The following is a 26,027-nucleotide window of genomic DNA, read 5'->3' on the forward strand; positions in this document are numbered from 1 at the left end:
TTCAGAGTTTGCATAAAGGTGGCTTTAATAAAGACACACTTACAAATAAAGTTTTTTTTAAAGCTTTAACTCCAGAACAAACTGGAGAAACTTCTCAACTTTTAGTTTTCAGACGACGGCGCTCTCAACTCAGCACGCTCGCCATGATGTGTCACTTTGTATCCAGACCTCCTGCTGGATTCTTCTTCATATTTCACACGTCTGTGCAAACTGTGAGGTCGCACACAACAAAACAGAACAACAGAGATGCATCTGTGCGGACGCTGTTTGATCCCAGGGAAATGAGTGAATCGGATATCTGATCGGAGACCGAAGCAGAGTAGTGTTACTGGTCAGACTTGTGCCTTATAGAGCTCTTCAAAGTCCTGTTTCACTTTTTTCCACCCAACACACACGCACACACACACCTGCAAATTAAATTTAATAAATAAGACGTACAATGTTGTAAGGCAAAGTTGATCGTGCACTTGTCACGATAAACAACAACATACATGGCAGCAGAATCACTCCCACCCACCAACCCTTCATATCAAGTTTTCAGATTGTTGCCTGCTGACGTCCTGATCTCGTACATCTACCCCCGATTTCTGCAGCAGGGTGAACTCTTTGTTCAGGGGGGTCGAAGCAGCAGGCTGGACCCACTGTGAGGTTTAGACACGCCAACTACAGCTGGAACTGATACAGGACGAGTCAGAGGCTCGGATCCAGCAACCAACTGCTGTGTGCCTCAGGACGTCCCGAGATAGCTCTGCAGCTTCCTTACTGTACTTCTGTCCAAAGAGCAAAGGTCAAAGTCAAACGTAGTGTTTGTAATGTGGAAGTGTCCGGTCTCTTCAATCAGGTTTACAATCTGCAAGACAGAAAGTGAGAGTGGTGGGCACAGGTCAAAGTAAAGTCTGCAACTATTAACTAACAGTTCTACATTACTACTTCATCATTATTATTTCGTCTAAGGTCTAATATTTATTTTAAACAAGCAGATTTCTTTATGCAGTCATCTGCTGCAGGCACAGCACGCTCTCAGCTGGCCAATCAGAAGAGAGCTTCGACCTGCGCTAACGTGTTTCCTAAACTGGTCGATTTAAACCGTGCGAATAAAATCTGAGATCTGAAAATCACTGAATTCAGCTTTTACATCTGACACGGATCCCAAACTTTGTAGAAGTGGGTTTGTGTCTGATGGACGTATCGGACACTGCTGACATCAGCTCACCTGTTGCAGTATGTGACCTTCTCTTAGTGTCATTAGTCTTTATGCAGCTCCACCAGCTCATCCAGGTAAACCTGAAAAGCACACAGCAAAGACGGCTGTCATGATGTAGCAGTGGCTGATGGTAACAAACCCCAAGACATAACAACACTTTCCATATTTCAGAATATTTACTAGTCTACTCCACATTACACGCACTGTTTCTAAAAACCAAAGACACTCGTTCTCACCTTATCACACTCCATGCTTTTGTCTTGCTTGCTCTGCTTGGTGGGACTTTTTACTTCCACTATCTGACAGACAGAAGAGCAAAGAGTCACCCAGGGTCACGCACACACCTGGATACTGTGGCTTTCAATCATGCTGATCTAAGACATAAGCCAGTATATTACTGATACGATTACCTGGTTATTAGTAGACTTTAATAAGGGCGGGGCCTCACTGCACGACAGCGGGGAATGGGAGGAGCTGTCACTTCTGCTGCCATCACTTAAACTAATCCTAAGTATGAAGTCACAAAGAATAAAGACATTAAAACTGTTGTCTCAGCTGTTAGCTAAAAACCGCTAACAATGAAAAATCCCCCATGCATCTGAGAGAGTGGGGACGAAGGACGGTCTTTAACATGAAGAGGACTCTCGCAGAATCAGTGTCAGGGAGGGGCCTGCTAGATCAGGGGTGTCCAACTCCAGGCCTCGAGGGCCGGTGTCCTGCAGGTTTTAGATCTCACCCTGGGTCAACACACCTGAATCACATGATTAGTTCATTCCCAGGCCTCTGGAGAACTTCAGGACATCATGAGGAGGTCATGTATCCATTTTGAATCAGCTGTGTTGGATCAAGGACACATCTAAAACCTGCAGGACACCGGCCCTCGAGGCCTGGAATTGCCCACCCCTGGCATAGATGATAGAAAACCGGTCAACTGTTGGAGACGGAGACGATCTGGTTAAGTCATGCTTTTTGGCCAAGGTTGACGGCACGCCTCCACCAACAGGATGGTGGAGAGAGTTGGAAAGAGCTTACATGAAATACTTGAAAAGTTAATAAAAGGCACGTTGAAAGAACCTTTAGAAACTGTCCCAAGCAATTTTAACCAAGATTTAAATGGCGGCTCTTCATCATTTTACAGGTTTGTTGTTAAAGGCTGGCTCTACTGCACAAACATGTGAGATACAAAGTAGCCCTCATAATAGCAATATCCTGGTTAGAAGGCAGTCATTACCAATGTCTGCACACAGCTCTATGAAACTAAACTAGTGTCTGGTTCAGCCATTCGAGAAGCTGCCCTCGGGTTACTAACCTGTGCTGGTGGTGTGCGAGGTGTGCTGCTCGATCCGTGTCTGAATCCACGTCGTCGTTGTCGTCCTCTGAATCGTCGTCGTCGTCCGAGTGCAGATCCTGCATCACTGACTGCAGCGGGCCAAGCACTGAGTGGAACAGTTCAATAAAGCCTCAGTCATTGCAGTTTAAACCTCAGGAATACAAGCAGAAAGCAGCAGATTGTGACGTTGGTACTGTAAAGCTCAGCAAATGTGGACTGGTGATCTGACTTTCAAAAGGAACATGCACACATCTCGAACTCTACATAGCTGACTTACAGCTCTGGTTCAAACATTCCTCTCTGGTTTTCAATTGTTCTCATTGCTCAGGAAAACAACATGATTCTTTCATGCTCTTCAATCTCAAAATGATTTAGCAGCCTCTCTTACGACGTCTTCAACTTTCTGAACCGACTCAAAGTAAAAGTTTATAAACCAGGCTGTGCCCGTTTGTTTACAGGCTCAAAGTGATACTTTAAGAAGATTTGTGGTAATAATGTTTCTGATCATTTACACAAAAAGATATTTTCTGCAGCATTTCTAAGTTGATTAAATGAAGGGCATCCCATGATTGCTTCCAATGAGCTACTGTCACTGATGACACACAGTGCCGTTTGCAGCAGCGTTAAGGTGGCACGGCACTGCAACACAGAATAAGTCAAATGTAGTACAGAAACAGGGTTGGTGTTAGTCGTAGTTTGGCCTGGAAACTTTTGTTAAACAGTAACTAAAGTAACTTAACCTTGTGACTCTTTAGGAACCTGCACAATATTTTCACAATAAAACTGAAGACTCTCTTCTACCTGGGATGTTGGGTCATGAGTTGAGCTTTTTAACCTGCTGCTTTGGTCTTGCACCATGTACTGTATCAGTAACTTTCATCCACTGTTTGCTGTTCCTGTCACATGACGTCCTTCAGCCACACTTGGTGGAGTCATTTGTTTACATTTGGGTCACATGACACCAGCAGCTAATATCTCCCCACACACAGCCTGACTGTAGCGCACAGTTTTTTCACCTGAAGGGCTGAAACAGGTTCTTGCATATGTTGCAGAGCACTGTGATTGTTGGAGGTTCCTGAAGTTGCTCCACTGCAGACTGACACATGTGGCTCTCACTCCCAGACATGCCCAGGCTTGTCTCTTAATTGCATGCACTAGGGATCATAACCACCTGGTGTTGCTATAGCAATGATATCTCAGTACGACAGTTTTGTATCACGTAAGAATTTGTACCAGTATGATTGCAGACAATATGATATACACAGCTAGTTAATGCTTCCATTTTACAATAATAAAAGGTTCATATTAGAATATGTAGGAGGGATCACTCTCCTCAGCCTTCCCGGGAAAGTCTGTGCCACCGGGCTGGAAATGAGAGTTCATCCACTGCAGGAGCACGATGTAGAGTGGCTACATAAGATGCAGGTTCAGGCATACCAGGCAAATTCAAGGTCTGGCTATACCAGCATGGTATAGTACCAAGACTCATTGGCAAGTCCTGCATGGGGCGTCAGGGACTCGGGTCCACCCACTTCCAACAATGGGCAATAGCTGAGCCCTGGCTGAGGAGAGGCATGGTCCGAGCTACTAGTAAGCTAACATAAACGAACCAACCCAGTGACATCACATGCTGATGTCGGTAAACGTGTTATATAAACTTAAACTTTAAGCACTTACTTCTTAAATCGAGCTGCACAGACAGCGTTACCTTTGAGAGCAGGGCTCAGTGGTGTAAATTAGCCTTCATACATGTAGAGTTTCATGTCCACTTTAATGATAACAGCGAATTATCTCAAATCGTGAGCATGTTAAATTCCCACCAAGCAGGTTAACGATTATGGTAACTGTGTAACACTTCAGTTTTCTTTACATTGGAGTTTTGCTGAGTGCTGTGCATTGTTGTGAATGTCAGCTACATGTGTCGTAGTGAGGAAAGAGGTTGTGTGTCTGCCTGTGTGCAGGGGTGCTGCGTGTCAGCTGGAGGCGGTGAAACAACACTGTTCAATATCGATCCTGCTGCTAAGCAGCGTTTAATCCAAACAGTGTAGCAACCTTATGACAACCATACCACAGTCTCTACAGGGCACACAATAAGTGTTAGGCTACCACTGTGTACTTGGTGTTACGCTTGCATGACAACAGACTGTTGGACGCATCATTTTGCTTTCTTTGATTTCTATCAGTGAGTGTGATAAGTTTGTGTCAGCTGGACCTAAAGTGATGTTAAAAACACTGTTTAAGCTTCACACTGCCAGACTGAATACTTCCACCTGTGTAACATAACAGTTGGACTCACTATAGTCTCGTCACATCCTGACATCACCCCAGCCCTGTCCTCTGTGCATCGTGGAAAGTGACGATGGGAAAACATTCAGACACTTTGTGCTCACGTTAGTTTTCCTCTCCCAGATTCTCCCAACAAGCAGCTGAAGATCTATTAGGATAATTGTTGTTATCACAGTTAATATTCCAGATTTATCTGATTACATCTCAACACCCCACCACCCACCCCCCTTTGTCCTGTGCTGTTGTTGATTTGTTGAAAAGAAAAGTCATTAAAAAGTGAATTCAATTCTTCTACGGTGCTGCTGAGCACACGCATGTGTGCGAGGCGGCTGTTTGCTGAATGGCACTGAACACATGTGCCTGTACAGTTTAAATCATTTGCTCACGATTATGTTTAATTTCACGTGGCACTCATGATATAAATCTAATCACGAAAACAAACAAATCAAAGCGCTGCAGGTTATTGGTTACATCGCTTTGACTGCAAGTGTCACGTATGATGTTAGTGTCACTAACAAACAGCACAAACTAAACTTTGTAACTTGTGTGCACGGTCCGAGTCGGTTACCTTGTCGTTTGTGGGGTGTGGGAGCAAAGCTTGAACTGGAGCTGGAACCCGCTGGACTGGGCTGCTCAGACTGGGAGGAAGAAGAGAAACAGGCAGCGATTAATGATAAAAATATGACTCAAACTGCTGTTTGACTGAATGTGGCGGTTCTGCAAACACAGAAGCAAATGAATACTATTCGAGCCCCGGCTCCGACAGTCTCGGTCGTTGTGTCCTTGGGCCGTTGCCTACTGGTGGTGGTCAGAGGGTCCGGTGGCACCAGTGTCCAACACCATCGCCTCTGTCAGTGCCCCCCAGGGTGGCTGTGGCTACAATGTAGCTGCCATCACCAGTGTGTGAATGGGTGGATGACTGGATGTGTGAAGTGCTTTGGGGTCCTTAGGGACTAGAAAAGCGCTATACAATACAGGCCATTTACCATTTACTGTTATTATTATGTATGTGCTGAAAGAAGACCAAACCCAGCAGGAGTGGACCAACCTGGACTCACCAGTGTTCCCACTTTGAACACGTTCGGCTTTCAAACCACCTCCAAGGGACAGAAATTAAGAGTTACAGTGAGGGGGACTCTCTTTATTAAAAATATGTTTATTTATCAAGGTTTGTATTTATTTTCAACAAATACAAACATAAAACAAACGAGGCTGCAGAGAGCACTGGATGTCTTTTTCCAACTAATGTCAGAACTATCTGTCCTGACATTAGTTGGAAAAAGAGAAGCTCCAACAGGAGGTTTCATAGTGCCATCCATCGTCTGTTGGGTCGGCAAAGCATCAAGAGAAAATTAGATTTTTGTGTAAATGTTCAAGGTTGAAGCAGTACCTTTTATAACAGCACACACAGTTCAAATGAAACAGTGTGTGTTGACATTTCCACACAGTCCTTCCCTTCATGTCCATGTTTGTGTTTGACACGTCTGTAGTTTGGATTCATAAAAGCCAAAAATGAAAATCGTTCTTTTAAACCCTTTCTTGAAGCAGCATCTGCCCACAGGCAGCAGAGGCTCACACAGCCCAGAGTGAGGATGTTTGACTCTTTCAGATCGACTGAGATGTGGACTTAAACAATGACAGTGCACGTTTAAACGTGTTTCAATGTACATGCACAGATACATAAGGAAACCTTCACAGTGCAAAACATGGTGAGGAGAAACGTGAGAGAAAGAGCGCACAGCTGCTCTGCTGGTTTACAGGCTTCTTCAAAGTGTCATAAATCTGACCGGCACTCCTGTTTACGGCTTTTGTTCTCCTTTACTCCAAGTAAGCAAACCCAATCACATCAAGAGACAATAAACCGACAGCACATCCAGGAAACTGTCTGACGGTCTAGTTTAGAAACCACGGGGAACAAAGTGGGAAAAGTTGATGCCTGCAGCCGCTCTCACATCCACAGCTCGCAGCGCTCTGCCTCAGCTCTGCTCCTCACGCTCGAACCATCCGATTCATCTGCTCTGGATTTCCTCTGATTAGTTCCCAACAATGGGTTCAGCTACGGTTCCCCCGCTGCTCTGCACAGCGAGCAACCTGCTCGCTCCTCCACGCGTCCACTGTCACAGATCAATATCCCATCTGTGATCTGTTCAGCCTACAATAATGAATCCCGCTAACCTGCAAAGCTAATGACAACAGATGGCTGGCACTCATTTCAGTTTGAAAATAAGAGTGAGAGGATTGTCCACAGCAGCAGACGACATCTCATGAAGAGCAAACAAATATGGGATGTGATTAAAACAGCTGAATGTAGAAAAACAGACTCAGGATAACATGAATACTGTCATTCAAAGATATTATTTTTATCATGTTTGAATTTTTAGACACTCTTCCATAATTAAATGTTCTTCGTGCTGTGTGATGATGATGAGTGGACACTTAAATCAAATAGATGATAAACTTTCTTTTACTAAATTTATCTGTCACCAGAACGTCACCAGTGTGACATCGTCAGCATCCTGAGACACCAGCATCTCTGTGGGGTCCTGACCATCCAGCACAAAGCGCCTTGACGATGCGGCGCCATGGAAATAAAACAGATTCGTTTTAAACAGACGTGTGCTGGTCGGAGGCCACACCCAGTTTCCCTTCCTTCATGTCATCACCTCGTCCGCGTTTCCTTCTCTGCCGTTTTTATCCGAGCACTCACTCCCAAACTCTGAGATCAAAGATGAAGCAATGGGAGCGCTGGGCTGTGTCGCCTCAGGCCCACCAGGGTTGCTAGCCTGGGCACAATCAAATGCCTGGAATTTGTCACCCCACATGCTTTTTACAACCAGTAGCAGCAGCAGCCCCCACCCCAAAGCTGCTTTCATGACAAAAACACAGGTTTCGGTGCCACTCTGTGAGAACTCCTTTGACTAACCACGCGGCAGAGAACGATGCATGAAAGAGCTGCACTTCATACAATCACTGACAACAGAAATAAAAACTGCTGCAGAAAGAAATGCTGTGAAGCACAAACACGCAGCCATTTGATTCTTTCAAAGCTAAAAGAATTAAAGAGGAGCTGTGCTATTTACGGCCCTCGTTTCTCCTCAGGTGCTGTAAAACCATAAATCTTTCTCGTCTGTGATTTGGCTTTAAAACTTCTTTATGGGGAGGCTCTCTGCAAACCAGCGTGGGCATGGCAACAAGGTCAAATGTCAGCCTGTTCATGAAGCTGCAGCATTTTCCTAATTTGGCGGGTTTGAAGAAGACGCAGACACTCTGTTAGATGCTCGACATCATCATCAGCTGTTTGCTCCCAAACCAATCAATGTGCAGACGAACGCACCTGAACTTCCACCAGGTTTACTGTGCCCCCCCCAAACCATCCCTGGTGGTTGTTTATACACATCAAGGAGAAGATGTGCCTTATACTTGTACCTATGTAGCAGAGCCAGTAGATGAGCTCATTCCCAGCTGTAACGACAGTAAAGCGTCACGTTTACTCACATCCGATCTGGCAGACTGGTCCTCCATATCAGAGTCATTAGCATCGACCAGGTCCTGGAATGGCGGCAGCGTGGACACGCTCCTGAGGTCTGCGTCCTCGCTTTCTGCTCGTAGCTTACTGCTGTGCAGCTGCGATCTGTCTCTCAGTAGTTTCTTATCCAAACACGGAGCGTCCAACTCTGAAATCTGCATTTCCGAGGAATTCACAAACCCCTTTTTGCGTCTTTTGGTCCCGTGATCGTCACCTTCGAGGCCGGACAAGCGCTTGTTTAACCTCGACGCATGAGTTATCCCCTCAGTCCTACGCTCCTTAGACAAAGACTTGGGCTGCTTGAAGCCCATCTTAGGATTGATCTCTCTAAGTGGCTGGTTCTCTTTGGGTTTCCTGGAAGATTCTTTGGGGGCTTTTCCGGGTTCCCAGCCCGAGTCCCTGAAGGCACTTTTGGGGTCTTTTAAATCTTTTGGGGTCTTGTCTATATGGTCCTTAAATGGCTTGTGGAGTTTGGAGATGCTGCTGTTGTCAGTGCTGGTGGTTGTGGCCATGATGAGGAAAGTGTTTCCTGTAGAGCCATCCTGCAGATTGAAACAAACACAGGAGATCAGATAGTAGCGTCGGATATTTAAGTAGCTGTAGATGAAAAGTGACATCAAGCAAAACAATAACAAAAGAGAAAGAAAGACTGAAGCTACACGGGAAAAACACGTAAAGCTCAGAGTGTTCAGGCACAAGCCAAAGGGAAGCTCCTCGCGCTGTCAGGGCGCTAATGAGACCATACCGCTGTCAGCTGATACAGTATCGAACACGCCACCGATTTTACAAGCAAAGATGTTTTTAAAGGTGCCGTGGACATGAAACCCACTCAGTCCACACATGCAAAGCCATCATACACGTGCACATATTAAGTTATGCACAGTAATGAAAAACAATGCAGGGAAAAGTGCTGAACACACCAACTGAAACTTGTACAAAAACCTTTATTGATAGTACAGCTTCAAGACGCCTCCTTTATGAAGGAAGCAGTCACACTGCTCAGGTGTGGTTTCGTCCCAGTCTGTGGGATCATAATCTGAACAGGTGATTGGCTCTAATCCTGTCCCTCACGCTGATGTTGAAACCAAAGCTGATTGGGCGAAACAAAAACACAAAGTGTGGAACAGATCAGCTGATTCTGTTTGCTAATGTGTTGCTAATATCTTTCTACATTTTCATAGTTTAAACCAAGTTTTTCTGAGTAAATATGAGTTCTAAATCAGTGCATTCAGTTTTTATTTACATTTCACGCAGTGTCCCAATATTGGCTGACAAACACTGCAATGATCAACTGTACAGCGAAACACTGATGCTGTATTACTGTAAAACACTAAATATCTGTTTCTTTGTCCACAAACATCCACACGGGTAAATCTTCGGCCCCTGACATTCTGATGTACGTCAGATATTATAAAGTGGATCCAAACAATCTCAGAAAAATGAGGGATGTTCCTGGCCACTCATTTCTAAGCCGACTAAACGAGGAAAGCCAAACGGCTGCTGTGAAACTAAGAAACACTGCAACACACTGTGGGTTCAGTTTGAGGGCTGTATAATGGACAAACACTGTAAATGCTGCTCAGCTGTGTGGCGTCTCACATCGTGCATGATGAACACGTTATCCTCCAACACCAGACTAAACCCAGAACAGAAACAGGTAACCTGATGGTAACCCTCAGCTGCATCAGAGGCTCCAAACTAACCTGCTGAGGTTGCTTTTAACAGCAGTTGTTCTGGTTTCATGTTCCAGCTATAAAAACATGATTTTGATATCATGCCATTTAAATTTTAAACTTACCACATACACTGATGTACTCATGCATATACACACAACGGACGATGACATCTTTGCTGCTGAGGAATTATTTTCGCTTTTTCCAATTTTAAAAATGGTTAAAAAAAATGTTTAAAACGTTAAAAAGAAAATATTTCAAACATTAAAGCACAACATTGGTTACTAGTAACCAAAATAACACAGGTGGCATAAAAACACATTGATTTGAACATTTGTGACCCACCTGTGGAAGACTGTAGGGTCCAGTCTCTCATCTAAAGGTTAAATATGATGTGAAGATGACTTACTACTAAAGATGTTCATGCACTATTAAATATGACAAAACGAATACACTGTGGCACATTGTGCTGTGCATTATTAATTAGGGCTGCCACGATTAGTCGACTAGTCACGATTACGTCGACTATCAAAACCGTCGACGACTGATTTAATAGTCGACGCGTCATTTGAAGCTTTGTAAGATCACAAAAGACGCAGGAATAAGTAGTAGGATTTAAGAGTGTAATAACGGACTGAAACAGAAGATGGCAGCACTGCATGTACAAGGATGCCAGCTGCCGTTAAACCCCGAAGAAGAAGAAGCAGCTGTGTCCCAGAATTCATAGCGCGGCCCAGCTTAGTTTCCAACAATGGCGGCAGCTAGTTAGGTTTAATGTTACTCTTATTATTCTTTCTGGGTCACAAAATAAACGTTTAACATATTTTCAGGTGAGAATGTAGCTGTGTAAACCTCAAATATCGGCTCAGTTTATCAGGACACCACATATTTTCAAAAGCGCTCCGACGTTTTCGGAGACGTCTGTTACCCACTAGCTCGATAGCTAGCCGGGGGCTAGGCTCACTAGAGCCGTGAGAACACCGGACTCCCCGCAAATCGTTTTCAAACCCACCGCCGTCTTTCGCTACTCAGGTTAAATATATATGAGTCACTTAGATAACTTAAAAATGTTATTGTTTTGCTTTTTTTAGTATTTTATTTGTTCCTGAGTAAATCGGTTTGGCTGAGATTAAAGTTATAGTTTTTACACAGCTGAATAAACATCAAGCAGACAGCTGATTATCAGAAGTGTGAGATGCTGAGAATTTACTCCGGTGTCCTGTTATATTTTAGATAGCAAGGAGTTTAGTAAACTTCACTGAAACAACCTGCAAACTTCATTAAAATTTAATAAACTATCATCTTGTCTTTACTTTTAGTTAGCACAGACCTTAAACACTTAAAGCTGTAAGCTAATGATAGTTATATAAGAGCAGATGCTGCTGGTGCAATAAGCTGTACGTTTTACGTCCAATGGATGATGATCTGATTAGTCGACTAATCGCAAAAATAATCGGTGACTAGTCGACTATCAAAATAATCGTTTGTGGCAGCCCTACTATTAATGATGCACATTGATGCAATTCATAGAAACACCATAAATGATCATCCATTTCCTCTGACGGGTCGTTGCATTAAAATAAATATATCAATAATGACTTTGGTTTGCAGAGCGCCTCACATGAAACCCAAGGATGGCTTGGGTAGGCTAGAAAGGCTAGAAACAGTGCAAATAAAAATATAGTGAAGAAGCCCACAGCTCCCTCACAACAACCACCTTCTTCAGTTTATCCAAGGAAACACAGAGACATTCCCAAGCCAGCCGAGAAGCAACCTCTCCTGGGACCGCCTCCCAGAAGGCCACGCCCTGAACACCTCACCCCGGCGGCAGCCGACTCAAATGGCTCCTTTCGATGTAGAAGGACATCGACTGCAGTCCGAGTCCCTCTTGAACTCGTCACCCTATCACAAAGCAAAAGCCCACCTTCGGAGAAAGCTCACGTCTTGTATCTGCGATCTCATTCTTTGCACTTCAGCAGTGAGTAACAATAACAGGCCTGGTTTTATAAGCGACGGCTGCTTTGCCATTTGCTGGCAGACGACTGCGTATGGGAGACACAATATTCTCCCATTGGGCACCAATTAAAGCGTTAACATTAAACAACTAGTTCTTCTGATACGTCTAATGACAGCAGCTCTGATGATTCAGGCACATTCCTGCTAAGAAGTTCAATTCAATTTTATTCATACAGCCAAATCACAACAAGCTTTACATTGTACAGTATATCCTATAATAACAGATACAGAGAAAACTCTTATCCACATACAACACCATCTCAGTTCTGTTCACCACAGCTCAATTATACACATTATGACATAATCACGTTGCCTAGCAACAAGCTTTTAGCATATATAAACTTTACCACCATATTATTATTTATTGATTGATTTTTTTTACTTTTTAAATTAAGTATATCAACTAACAATATTGTAGTTTTAGTGATTCATCTAAAACAAAATAAATAAATTAGTACCAAACACCGGTGCACCCTGGGAGAGGCTCCAGGCCCTGACAGGCCAAAGCGTTTAGTGCAGTACAAGCAGGAATCACCCTGAGGTTTAAAAAACATATTTCATACTTTTTTGCAGCAGCTGGTCTTTGCTGCAAAACGAGCGACCTTTGTAGCAGCAGTGCTATAAGCTAACAAGGAAAAGAGCAGAGACACTGACCTTGGACGCAGTAAAGCCTTTGCTTTTCTTTGTGTCAGAGCTGTTGGGAAGTGTTGCCAGCTTAAGGTGGGAGCCAAACAGGGAGGTTGAGCCCTCCTGCATTATCATCACCTGCCAAAGGAAAATCAGCAGCTTAAATGAGCAGAGTTCTTTGCTTTCAGTAAATGTAGAGTGTTCAGTCTCTACCAGGACAGCTGATAATAAATCAGTCATTTACTGAGTAATATCACTGTGTTTGTAGAGTCAAGTACCAGAAAAAAGGACATCAGTAAAGAATGTTCAGCTTTACTGTCAAGCAGCTTGTGTGAGCACTTTTGTACATATTTGTTCTATATTACATCGATTTCATCCCAGTGACATCAGTGCCTCACATGTGCATGTAACTGACTTGGCTCAAACCCATTCCCATAAAAAAAACTGCATCAAAAACAACAACAATCAAAGAAAGAACAACAAAGGATTCTTCACTTGTACAAGTGAAGATGGATATCATGAAGATTTAGAGTAACACATAAATGCCACACAGTTACCAAACACACACAAAACCATATGACCATAGACTATACTGGCTGCACTCGAGGTGAAGCACAACAAGTGAGCACCGCTCCAACTGCAACTCCAATCCCCAAACGTTTGATCGAATGCTTATATAGGTCATCATGTGCTGCCACATGCCCCTCTTCATGAAACGCCTCACGTGGTCTGAAATCTTACTCAAGAACACAACCCGATTCCTGCCTAGCCTAAACATTTAGCTAATTACGGCTAATCATGAAGTGGACCTGCTGTCATCTTAGATGGCAGTGCAGGGGCGGAGCTGGTGTCCTGCAGGTTACAGAGCTCAACCTGGGCCAACACACCTGAATCACATGACTATCTCATTACCAGGCCTCTGGAGAACTTCAGGACATGTTGAGGAGGTAAATAAACTGGATTAAAATGAAGTCAGTGCACATGAAAGTCCCAGTGAGGGAATTGAAAAGCTTAGCAAAGGATGGCAAAGTTAAAGATGTGTTTATTGAATTCATTATAAACACTTTATCAACATTTTAACAGCATAAACCGTTGTTCCACGATTTCTGGCACAGCTTTAAAAAGAAACACATGCTTTATGTTTAGCAACAGCGTTTGATTTTTATACTGCACATTATAGCAAACATGTCCACTTTGGTCCTGTCCATACACAACCACAGATTTGTGACTTTGTAAAGCTCAACTGTGCTGCTCTGTTATTTTTGGCAAACTCCAGGAAGACAGTCGCACTATGTTAACGTAGATGTAAACGCTCCAGACAAGAAAACAACCAAAACCACTGCTGGTGTGGAGCAGCAGGGTCGTACATACATGCCCCGTGACTGCAGGCGTCTTATGTGGATCTGACAGTCGTTCAAGTGCACAACTTAGTAACGGGACACATTTGAAACAACTGGTTTTGACTGAAATCCCTTACATTAAAGTGCTACAACAAAGTTCAACATCTGCAGCAACAATAGCTGCTACATTGTGTCATTGCTGAGGTGGTAACAGTAACAGGGAGGAGGAGTCATGAGCTACAAGCCTGTTAGAAATCTTACCTTTGAGTCTTCTGAACTTCTTTTGTGAGGATTTCGTTGCTGTGAAGGACAACAGAAGAACAGGGTGACAGTCTTGGTAAACAGAAAAATACAAACTGTATTCATTACTATTCATATCTCACATATGCAGGGTAAACTAGTTCAGCCATTGACTGTCCAGACTGACTGTAGCACTTCAGCCCACTGTGGGGCCAATCAGAGGCTCCAGACATGTCAAATAAAGTGAATCAATACTGAAGTGCAGTTTTAAAACCCTCAGATTTACTGAGGAACGTAAACTTATGTCATTGCTGTAAAGACTATACACATATACTGCACACATACTACATGCATGATATAAAGCGACAGCCCAGGATGGACCTGGTCTGTCACGCCCTCGTGCCTACCCCTCCAGCTTTCAGTAACTTCCTACGAAACTCCTCTGTTGGATTGTTGAAGGTGAGCTTCTCACAGCGGAGGTGATTGACGGGCGGGTGACCTTCCAGGTGGAGGAACAAGTCATAATCAAAGCGAACTTTCTTCGGTTCTTCCTACGGAGAAGTGGAAGGAAAACCACGAAAGGGACAAACAATAAAAACCCGTCATGCAGCACGTTACCCACATCATGCTGTTTTTGACTGCATCATTTAATTAGATTCAATTCAATTTTATTTACACAGCATCAAATCACAACAAAAGTCGCCTGAAGGAGCTTTATATTGGACAGTAGATACAGAGAACAATCCAACAGTCATATGACCCCCTATGAGCAGCACTTTGGCGACAGTGGGAAGGAAAAACTCCCTTTTAACAGGAGGGGCGGGGCCATCTGCTGTGACCGGACTACATTATTCAGATCCCAGAGACCCTCTGAAGCCTGAACCATGAAATAACAGACAGAACAAAAATTAAATTAATTAAAATTTAAATTTCATATAAACCCTTCATTTTGATTGAATTTGCTACAGCTGACAAAAACGTGTTGTGCAATTTATTTACTTTCTTCAGGGGAAAATAAATAAATCACACTGATTATGTACAAGAACTGTATTTGTTAAATATGATACACGAGGCACTAAGTAAGTACCATAGTAACACAGCAAACTCAAGTCCTGATTGTAAACGACTAATTAAAAAAATAAGTTGAGAAATTTAAGGCAGCTTTCAAATGAACATCCATGTTTTTGCTGGGTTAAGATCAACTTTGATTTTTTGCTTTTGGACTTAGTTTCATTATTTTTACTGGCTTTTTTAGTTTGAATCACCATTTGATGAAATGATGACAGTTTGGGTTGAGACGACCTTTGCTCAGGAGTCAGCATCTGTTAGATGTGTTTCGAAAGGCTCTCTGCTAGAAAACGCCAAAGAAAATGGAACCAGTGGAACCAGTGGAACCAGTAACAAGCTAAAACTCTGGAGCAAATGCTGCTTCTGAATTTTGCACCAATAACCAATAATGGAGCTCTTCCAGCACTACAAAATGCACCTTTCTCTCCACTGGATGTGCCAGTTCATGGCTCTGACCCAGTATCTGTGTGGGGTCGTTTCATTTAAATCTCTGCATTCATGACCTACGTTACCAGGTGTCGTCACCCAAAGAGAGAAGCAGTTCATCCAGCCTTTACCCTCACATGGCAAAGGTGGCATCGCCTTTAGGCCCAGCTGTGTGTGTGCCCTGCTGCTTTGTTAGAGCTGCACACACACCTCTGAGTGTGGTAGGCCAGTTTTTTCTCTTTTCCAGCAAAAACACTTTCAAGAGAGCACAACTGAATCACGCGTACACTCCTTCAGTAACGTCGCTGCAGAAGCTTCCACATAATACATAAAATGTTGCAACAGCTTGAAAAGACGCGACTCTTGATAGAAAAATGAAAACAGCTCTGAATGGACACATTTGACAATCAGCCTCTCCAAAGCTGCAGTTCAGGAACGACCTGGTGCAAACCCGACACATGTTCAGAGCATACACAAAAACCCCTTCATGGTTTAGAGGTTCAGGGTCTTACAACAATAGTGCATCACCCACAGACACAAACCCTGGCAGCTGAGCGCTGCTTGTTAAATGTACCTTGTTTCTGAAATAAACTTCGATGGGCAAGATGAAGCCTGCGTATCCAGATTCCTCCACTTTGTACGGTGGATCCTTGCACACTGAAAGAGAAAACTGCTGTTAGACTTCAGCACCAGGAGGCTGACAGTTCACAAAGCTTGCTTTAAATTCATGCAGTTACATGAAATGCAGAGCAGCGCTGAGTGTGCTGCAGCCATCTGGTTGGGTTGCTGGGAGACGGCCGCTCTGACAAACACAAAAAACCCAACCATTACATAAATCACATCCCCTCCACACCTGAACCAGGTGACAGGACTGTATTAAGACTGTTGCTTCATTTCTTGTGTCATTAAACACACTAATCCTGCAGCTGTGTTCTCATGAGACCTCATTAACTCAATTTCTGCAGCCTACTCTGATGCATCGATACAGAGCGCGGGCGTCCATTAGAGCCAAAGCCTTAAACACACACGACAAGGCCAAGACGTCCACGCATGCTCGTAGAGGAGCACACGGATCACAACGGATCCGTCCTGAGTCACAAAATGTACCAATGCAGGAAATGTAGTAATTAAGTTACGTGTGCTTGTTGAACAAAGGAAGCTTTGCTTAATTCTCAAATATTGTCCGTTTGACACATGACAGCATGCAGCTACGATGGTGATGCGTGTGAATGTGTAGAAATGCTGTACGGATGGATGAGAGTAGAGACGGACGACATCTTTCTCACATCGTCCCTCTGCTGCCTCCAACATCTTCGGTCCTGAAAATCACATCTGTTCAACTCATGAGGAAAGATGTGAAAGCCAGGCTGGGTTTTCTTTCCTTCTTTTCTAATTTCTTATTTAAATGTTTAAAATTATTGTTGTTAATAAGTTACAAACTATTTTACTTACTGGTCACGGATCTAATCTAGTAGTCTAGAACTATATCTGTCCATGTATTCATACTATGACAGCAGTGGCACCTCTCAGTGTCCTTGTATACACAGCTATGTGCTCAGTTTGAAAATCCTACATGTGCTCAGGTTTCAGTGGTTTAGGTTGAAAAAGCAGCCATGACCTGATGGAGCACATAATGGTTGTTGTGAAACGTTAGCTTCATGCTTTTCAGGATTTTTTTTGCTTCCACACTTTTAAATCTGCAGCTGTTTGACAAAATTAAATGTCACAGCCTTTGTTACCCTCAAAATGAACCAGGATGCTTATTTTAGGACAGATGTGTCAGAGACACTAGGCTTGTAACAATACTACAGTTTCCGTTTTAATACCAATACCCAGAAAAATAGCATGGTGAAGAGTATAACTGCATCCTACACCAACAGAAGTAATGGTGAACAAGTTCTATCTTGAAAATGTCAAGTTGTTACCTTTCAACTAATTCTTTCAAATATAAAGTTGATTTAAATAAAATCAATCCTGGTGGCCTGCAGCGCTCCCCCTCAGCCAAAGACACGGATTTAAAAATCAGAGCTGATTTTCAGAGATGTTGTCCTCCGACCACGAGGTCAGCGGGATGCAAACTCATCTGAGATTTTCAGCAGACACACCTCTGGTATCAAGTTGGAAACCTTAGGTGACCTCCTCCTTGAGTTATCACATTCACAAGACTTTACAAATCCTTGATCCCCGACCTTGACGCTGAGATCTTTAGAAGAGCACCTATGGCATGAACTTCCCAACCCTACATCCCCTCATTCTTGATGCATCACATCTGGACAAAGTGTGGTATTAGCTGTGTTGAAATGAAGAAGACAGAAAACAGAGTGCTTACTGTGAACGCTCACACCGCTCACTGCCTGGATTTCCAGACTGACCTTTCAGGCAGCTCTTTACATCCTGGTAATTGCTAATAGTTAAACAGCAATGCTGACATGTGCTCCTGCCAGGTTAATATTTATGATAATTACTTAATACTTTAATACTAGTGAAATGCAAGCTTCACTGATCTCTGGAGATGCCTCTGAAAGGACTGTTCGGTGTTAAAAGACAGCTGTTAGCTGCATGCCTGACTTACTGCAGCAGTGCCATGTGAAAACAGCATTGTTTGCATTGATGTTCTTGCAAATATGTACCATTGGAGTCAGTGATTAACATCTGAGTGCCCATTTTTTGACAGCCCTAATAGAGACATTGCTTATGTTCGGAGAATGCAGGGACTGATGTAGACCCCAAAAACACGTCCCCACAGTGAAACGAGGGCGTGGGAGTATTAGGCTGCGGGTATGCTTCAGTCCATCTGGAACTGGAAGTCTTGTCAAGGTGGAAGGAATTATCAAGAAAGACACATATGTGATAGTTTGGAAAGAAAAGATCAAGCAGCCAAACCTGGATCTAAGTAATCGCTTTGTCACATCTTCCTTTGTCTGAAAAACACCTGCGTCTCATCTGTTTGTGGGTTTATATTGGTACTAATGTAGGACCCTTACATTCATACATCCCTGTAAAGAGGCACTTTGACGTTCAATCACTGTTGCTCTACTAGAGACAGTGCTATTAAAACTGTTCCAAAGTACTGACTAAGCCAATCTCAAAGAGCAAGGACCGACCAAAGCTGCACATTAGCATGAAGCTATGGTCCAGCAGGCAACAGTTGCTCCTGTTCTCGGATGAACGCTACAAAAAGCTGAGCAAAAGCATTCTTCTTATGTCATGGTGAATCTGATTAGTGCTTATTTATGCACAGACAACACTAATTCATCATGATATTCACCGCAGGTGATGAAGAGTGTCTGTGGTTGACTGAGCAGAGCACCCAACAACAACCCTGCACTCCTCCACCCTACACGACCTCTCCTGACTCTACATCACACTAATCAGGTAACAGCAAGACCCTTCGACAAAATGAGGTCAACATTAAGCTCCTGAGCAGCAAGAGCAGAGCAGGGATGAACGCACACGCTAAAGTTTGTGTTGGAGGTCAGTTAGGCCGTACGGGTGGAGCGCCTCAGCAAGTTAAAGGTTAGCATCCTCCTCGCTGCTCGTCGTACCTCTCCCACCCCGCTAGCACACATGCTAATGCAGGTCACGTACAGAAGCAGGCTGCATACATACTATATCACATATGTCAGCCTGTTAAGATACACACACCTCCACAGAAACGCACTGAAAGAAACTCCTGATCAAAGGTCTGAGACTAACAGCGCACACAGCAGGGTGAAACTTCCACACCTCACCTATAAAACCACCACAGAAGTGTTGGATGCTCAGTGAGCTCCGGGGTGGCAAACTTTAATTCTTGCAAAAGGTTGATCAATTTCCTATTATTTGATCTGATTTTATTAGCGTCAACATCATCAACATGTTTGATGAAGAGCAAACATGATGCAGACGATGTAGGACAACTCGAACATGCCTGAGAAGGACCGTTTACGAAGTCTGGATGAACCTTCAGAGTCGTAAACTGAAATCACAGCAGAGAACACTCGGATCTGATTTATGACAACATCTGCATATCATAATAACGATAACAAAAGCAGCTCCTCAGACGTGTAACTGATGAGTCCGATGAAGAAGGAAGTAATAATGGAGCACATTATGATTCTTTACGTCCAATAAAAGCTGCCAAACCAGTGTTAGAACAAATCTAACATTACGAGAACCATCGAGAAAAAGTGAACAGCAGACAGAGACAGCAGGTTGGTCACATCAGCTCCAGTCGGTGCTGCTCCTCGATATTAATGTTTTCCATGGGGGGAAATAAAGGATATGCAGGGTGTGACTGAGGTGGGTGATCTGCTGCACCCTCAAACGAAGCAGCCACAAGAAGAAGAAGAAGAGTGGTTTATTTGTACAGCACCAACACGCAGTCGATTTAATGTGCTTCATATTTTAGGGTAAAGATCCAACAGACAATCTACGCACGTGGAAACCAAACTACACCACCATCAGAGGTGGGCTTCAGGTGTGCACCAGTACTTCCTGAAACTATTGGCCTCCTGTAACCTCACGAGGTAAGACATGCTGCACTACATCTGCTTACTAGCTATCATGTACTGGATATAAAGTCCCAGTATGGAGAGTATGGCTACAACAATGACTTATTATTCAGACTTATGGATATATTCATGTCAAAAAGGTTAACAAGTAACAATAAATGAATGCATAGGCTTTCACGGGTTTCAGGCCCTAATAAAACTCCACCAGCAGGCCACGAGTCTCAGAGCGAGTCCTGACTCAGGCCTTGGAGCTTTGTTGTGGGGAGGGACTGTAAAGAAAGACAAATGTTTTATGGTAAGGCCAACTGAGAGAGGAGTGAAAGAGCTTTCAACAGACACCCCAAATAAATCAAGCTTCAATAAACCACTTCCTCAAACTTCCTTTCATTGATTGAACCGAGGAAGAGTTGGCATTTACAGCCCAGTTCCTGTTCCTTGGAGGTGGCCGCCTTGTTTATCGGCACCTCCTCCTAACCCCATGCTTTCTTGTAAACAACAGCAGCCAGCCTGGAGCTTTCTTTGTGTTTCACCTTCATGAGTGGGAAGCATTTTTGAGGAATCAAGGAACAACAAAGCTAAATACCGGCAAAATCCCGAAGCCCTTCGGTTTCTCAGAGCTTATTTATTTTTCCTCCACGTTACAAACTACACGTTTCACGCAGTTTTCAGGGAGATGAACCGTTTTTTTTATCTTCCAACTTTCCATAAAAGTGACAATTCTCTGAAATATCAAACACCTCTGAAGAGATTCCCTCCACCTGTAGATTAAACGGCACTACAGAATCCAAATGAGGTGCTTAAGCAGCACGAGCCTCTGCTGCCAAAAACAGCACCGCCTTCGCTGCTTCCTAACAACGTCTTTACCTCCATTTGTTCAGACAGCTTTGCCATTTGGCTGTCACCATGGAAACACCTCCACGCTGGCTTGCTAACTAAACAGCAGCAATGATGAAGTGCAACGGCGGCTTTACTCGCCGACTCGGGGAGCTTCTCCGAGCTACACACCCAATCGTTTGGAGAGTGAGAAGAAGTTAGACATGCGCCGTCTTTTGGCGTTCTCGCTCTGACTCCCTTCGATGTTTGGATTGATAACAAAACACTGATGTGCTGACATATGAAGAAGACTGTATTGAGAGCACTTAGGATCTGAGATCTTATCAGTGGACCTAGTTTGGTTTGGTATTGCTACACAAGCCAATAAAGACCAGCTGACAACTGTAGACAGCAGCAGAGCTACAGGACTGATGTTCAGCACCTTCTACATTTTTTGGCGTCCCGACAGACCCCAGATATGTCCAGGTGGACATACAAAGCTTATATTTCATTTGACAAGCCAAGTGAAATGGAGACATGTTAAAAGGATGTCCACGTTCACTTAGTCCCCCTCCACCTCCAAACCCTCTGGTTTCCACGGCTACAGTTTATAACCATCTGTAGTAAAGACTGCTGCAAAGGTTATCGTGTAAATCAGCACACGACCTGCTGCCATTGAAGCAAACTGTTAGTCCTCACTTCAGTTTGTAATTTTAATATCTGCTCGTGACGTCTTTAAATGTCTCCGTTTTATTTCAGTGTGTAGGTGGAGCCTGTGTGGCTGTTTCATGTTAAACTGGAAAGGAACCATCTCAAGAAAAACAGCTGAGCTCAGATCTTTGTGCGAAGCACACCACGTCCAGGTGCAACAACATGTGCTGGTGACTGATCTCTTAGTTGATTAAACAAGGAAAACATTGGACTAACCAACTAGTGTAAAACTAGGAAACACTCAGGTATAAAGTTCAGTTTGAGAACAGTTTAAAGGAAAATGTCAAAAATGAATTATAGGCCAGTCAGTGAGCCATCTGGGGGCAGATTAAACTCCGCCATGGATTCGACCCCGGAGGGTGGGAGGGTGGGGTTTGGCATCAATGTTTGCAGCAGATCCTGGAAGTCATGTAAGCTGTGAGGCAAGGCCTCCTTGGACTGGACTTGTTTGTCCAACACGCCCCACAGATGCTCGACTGAACTGATATCTGTGGAATCTGAAGCCCAACTCAACACCTTAGACTTGTCCCAGTTGTCCCAGTTTGTGCTACTCAAAGAAGGCACCTTCTCCCACTTCTCCATCATCCTGTTCTGATGCTCAGGTGTGCACTGGTGACCCTTTTGGCAGTAGACGGGGGTCAGCGTGGACATCCTTACAGCTGTGCAGCTCCATGTGCAACAAACTGCGACACGCTGTGTGTTCTGACACGTTTCTATCAGAACCAGCATCAACCTTTTCATAAACCAGTGAGAGCTTCAGTCAGTCACCTGTTGGACTGGCACACACAGGTCAGTCTTTGCACCCTGCTGGTTTACTAACACTAACCCTACCTTCATTAGATCACTTTTGATACTGACCAGTGCAGACTGGGAACATCCCATAGGAGCTGTAGGTTTAGAGATGCAGTAACACAATCTTAAACCCTTATGCTTGCTCATGTTTCCTGCTATTAAGGAGAAAACCTTCACATGCTCCCTGATCTATGCCACTCACCAACAGGTGCATTGATGAAGAGATGACCAGCGCCATCACCTCACCCGTCAGTGGTGGATTTCCATATTACCACACTAACCCTTCTTTTCCACAGTGGCTCTAGTGTGTAGGGCTGTGTCAGCTGGGTGCCGTGTTTCATTAACAGTTAATCTTGTACTTGTACTCCTCTAAAAACTCAACTGTGTGTCACTCCAAGCAGATGATGTCTGCCACTGCTGAACAGGTTGTCAGGACACTACAATTTCAAACTCAGTACTGACACCACAGGGACGATTCTGACCCCCTCCTGCAACAACACGTGGTGAAGAAGTTGTACCTTCAAAACATTAACTTGTTCATTTTTCAACAAATTGTCCCAGTTATATGTTAGCTTTAACAAAATAACTATTGAAGCTTAAAGCTTTTATTTATTTTACATAATTTCATTACAGATTATTGCAGGTAAAATATATTTCAGAATCTACTAATGAACAATGGGCGCAAACAAACAACGCTTTACCATCTACATGACTGAATTATTGTAGAAGAAGAACATGATTAAAATGAGTTTGAATTGGGGTCGGGCGACTGGATAAATATACTGACTATCACCGATAGGCTGAGCATACTCAGCCGGATGGTGGACACGTGCATGCTCATGCAAGTTAGTCGAGTTTGAGTACTTTGCTCGTACTACACTGATTACATTGCTCTGCAATCAAAAAGTCTGTGGATGCACGAATTTATCGCCCATCGCCGATTATTGGACTGATGATTGTCGGTTGGAAAATTTTCACATATCGCCCAACTTTAGTCTGAATAAAGTCTCTCATTTGTTTCCTAAAATAAAAATAATGATTAAAAAAATTAGAAAAAGTACGTGTTACGTATTTAGGATGAGTACAGGATAAGATCACAAAGTTAAATACATTTAGAAGACTATATATTACTTATACTTATATACTTATATAAGATTATATCACACAGGTTTGGTTTGATTACAGACCAATTTTTCTAATAATTTCATTATTATTATTATTATTATGATTATCATCATCATCATCATCATCATCAGTAGTAGTAGTAGTAGTAGTATCTGTGTGGCCACCAGTATTGTTTTAGATCAGGGGTGTCAAACATAAGGCCCGGGGACCAGGATCGGTCTAGCAAAGACTTCAGTCTGACCCACTGCACAGCTGTAAACACTGAAGGTGTAAACTTGGCATTTTTCTCTACATTTTACAGCTTTTTCCGATAGATAAAGGGCACTGATACTACACTAACATAATAAAACAACAGAGGAACAGTTAAATCAGATAACTGTGTCAATTAAAAATGTCCAGTTTCAGATTTATAGGTCAGTAAGTGAGCTACCAGAACTTTACTCATTTATCTGAGACATTTTCTTAGAATTTAATTCCAGAGAGTCACGCTGACAGATTTCTTTCTTTATCATGTAGAAAAGTTGAGACGTCCTGTTTTCCTTATTTTAAGATACCTCGGAGTCTAACTTCTCTATGGATAAAGGTGGGCTGTATGAGCTAAATAAGTTCAACATCACTGATCGTCCTTACTGTCTGTGGAGCTATGTGATGAACACTGGGTGGACAGTCTGAAGGTTAACTGTGGGGTTCTCCAAGGTTAGTTGTTTACACTGGTTTGTACTGGTCTGGGAAACGTTTGGAAATTCATAAATGAATGCATGACACACTAAACTATTTATACTTAAATAAAGTTTTGTATGTAGTAATATTATTGTGTCTATTACAGCTACTACTAATGTTATACTAATTACTACTGCTGCTATAAATAAAAAAAGATGCATGTAGACACATACTTCACCTGATTATGCTTATTGTCATCATTGTTATTACTGTATTATAATAAGCCGAAGCACCAGCCTGCACCTCTACACTCACTCATTTGTGTTGTCTGTTGTTATTTATGTGATTATTGGTGTCAAAACATGAAAAGTGAAACAACACCAGGACGTAACATTGTACAGACAACATGACAGAAAGGACTTTCAGTGAGAACCTGACTCTGCCAACGCTGCACTACAGGTGTGAAATAAATGCACGCACATTAAAAGTATATATATATATATATATATATATATATATATATATATATATATATATGTATGTGTATGTGTGTGTGTGTTTGATCAATTACAGATGTGGAGCTCTTAACCCCCCTCCACACAAAGCACCAGGGCAGCTCTCCTCACCTCGCTTTGGTTTCGGGAAGCTTTCGTGCAGATGAAAAACCACTTTCTCCACAAAGTGCTGGATGTTGCTGTGCTCTGGTCCTCGCACAAACACCATCCAGTCGTGGGTGAACCCTTCCACCGTGGGTTTCTTTCTGACCTGGGCACGATGACCAAGTTCCAGTTTCACCTGTACAGCACCCTGCAAAGCACAAAGACGCAGGGTTAGCGTTACTAAAGACGGGTCACGGGTCCATGTTTCGTGCAGGTGTTTTTTCCTGAAACACTGCAGTCTGCTGCTGTCCAACAACGTCTGTGTTCCTCTGAGCTGAAGCAACAGGTACACGCTTAAGCACGATGAGCTGAGCTGCTCACACTTCAACCTTCGTGTGTGTCCTGCGCTTTGTTTTGTGAGCTAACGTTACACAACTGTTAAACCGTAACATCGTAAGAATAAAGACCAAACTTCTCAACAAAGTTGGCATGTCTGTGTTACCGGCCCAGCGACTCCTCTCACTGACTACAGCCGCTCTCCAACACTCTATCGGCGCATTAGCCAAAACGTTTTGGGGGTTTCTCCCAAAAGATTTTCCTCTGTCTGTCTCTGAGGGGAATTTAACATCTCTATTATTTCATGTGGTAGCGACGCGCTAAGTAGCAGTACAGCCCAAAAACCCTTGTTGCAGAAAAACCCACGGACCCCTCCGGTGTGCCATAAATGTCCACGCGTATAATGTTTAAACCCGAGCCGGGAACAGCAAAGCACCGTGAGCAGCTACTTACCGAGCTGGCCATAGCTGAGGCTGAGCCTTCGTGTTATTTCATGGAGAATTCGTTTTATATTAAATGAGAGGTGAGTGCAGTTTGCCTATGACGGCCGACATGGTTTCTTAGGGACTCAACTCAGACCAAAGACTTTGAAAGGCTCGCCGGCTGTAAAGCGTCTGTAATGACGTGGACAGTATCCGCTTGGGGCTTTTCAAAGTAAAACACTTGCGGTAAAGATGCATTCCAGGTCCCCACATACCTAACATTCTCCTTATATATATTTCTTTAGATTTGCCTTTCTTTTGTTTTGTCTTTCAGACAATC

General features: G+C 43.3%; 1 protein-coding gene across 1 annotated transcript; it reads right to left on the bottom strand.

The window, feature by feature from the left end:
• Positions 1 to 25,884, bottom strand: LOC120722681 (protein AF-9-like). Its single transcript, XM_040013798.1, is given in 14 exon segments — positions 1 to 850; positions 1,214 to 1,254; positions 1,257 to 1,284; positions 1,441 to 1,503; positions 1,615 to 1,711; positions 2,514 to 2,640; positions 5,389 to 5,458; positions 8,316 to 8,888; positions 12,690 to 12,800; positions 14,264 to 14,302; positions 14,650 to 14,793; positions 16,311 to 16,393; positions 24,957 to 25,137; positions 25,719 to 25,884. Coding segments are annotated over 14 exon segments (1,692 nt in total). The 5' UTR covers positions 25,731 to 25,884; the 3' UTR covers positions 1 to 727.
• Positions 25,885 to 26,027: the final 143 nt, after the last annotated feature.

Source organism: Simochromis diagramma, unplaced genomic scaffold (assembly GCF_900408965.1).
Source record: "Simochromis diagramma unplaced genomic scaffold, fSimDia1.1 OVJJ01000374.1, whole genome shotgun sequence".
Taxonomy (NCBI): Eukaryota; Metazoa; Chordata; class Actinopteri; order Cichliformes; family Cichlidae; genus Simochromis; species Simochromis diagramma.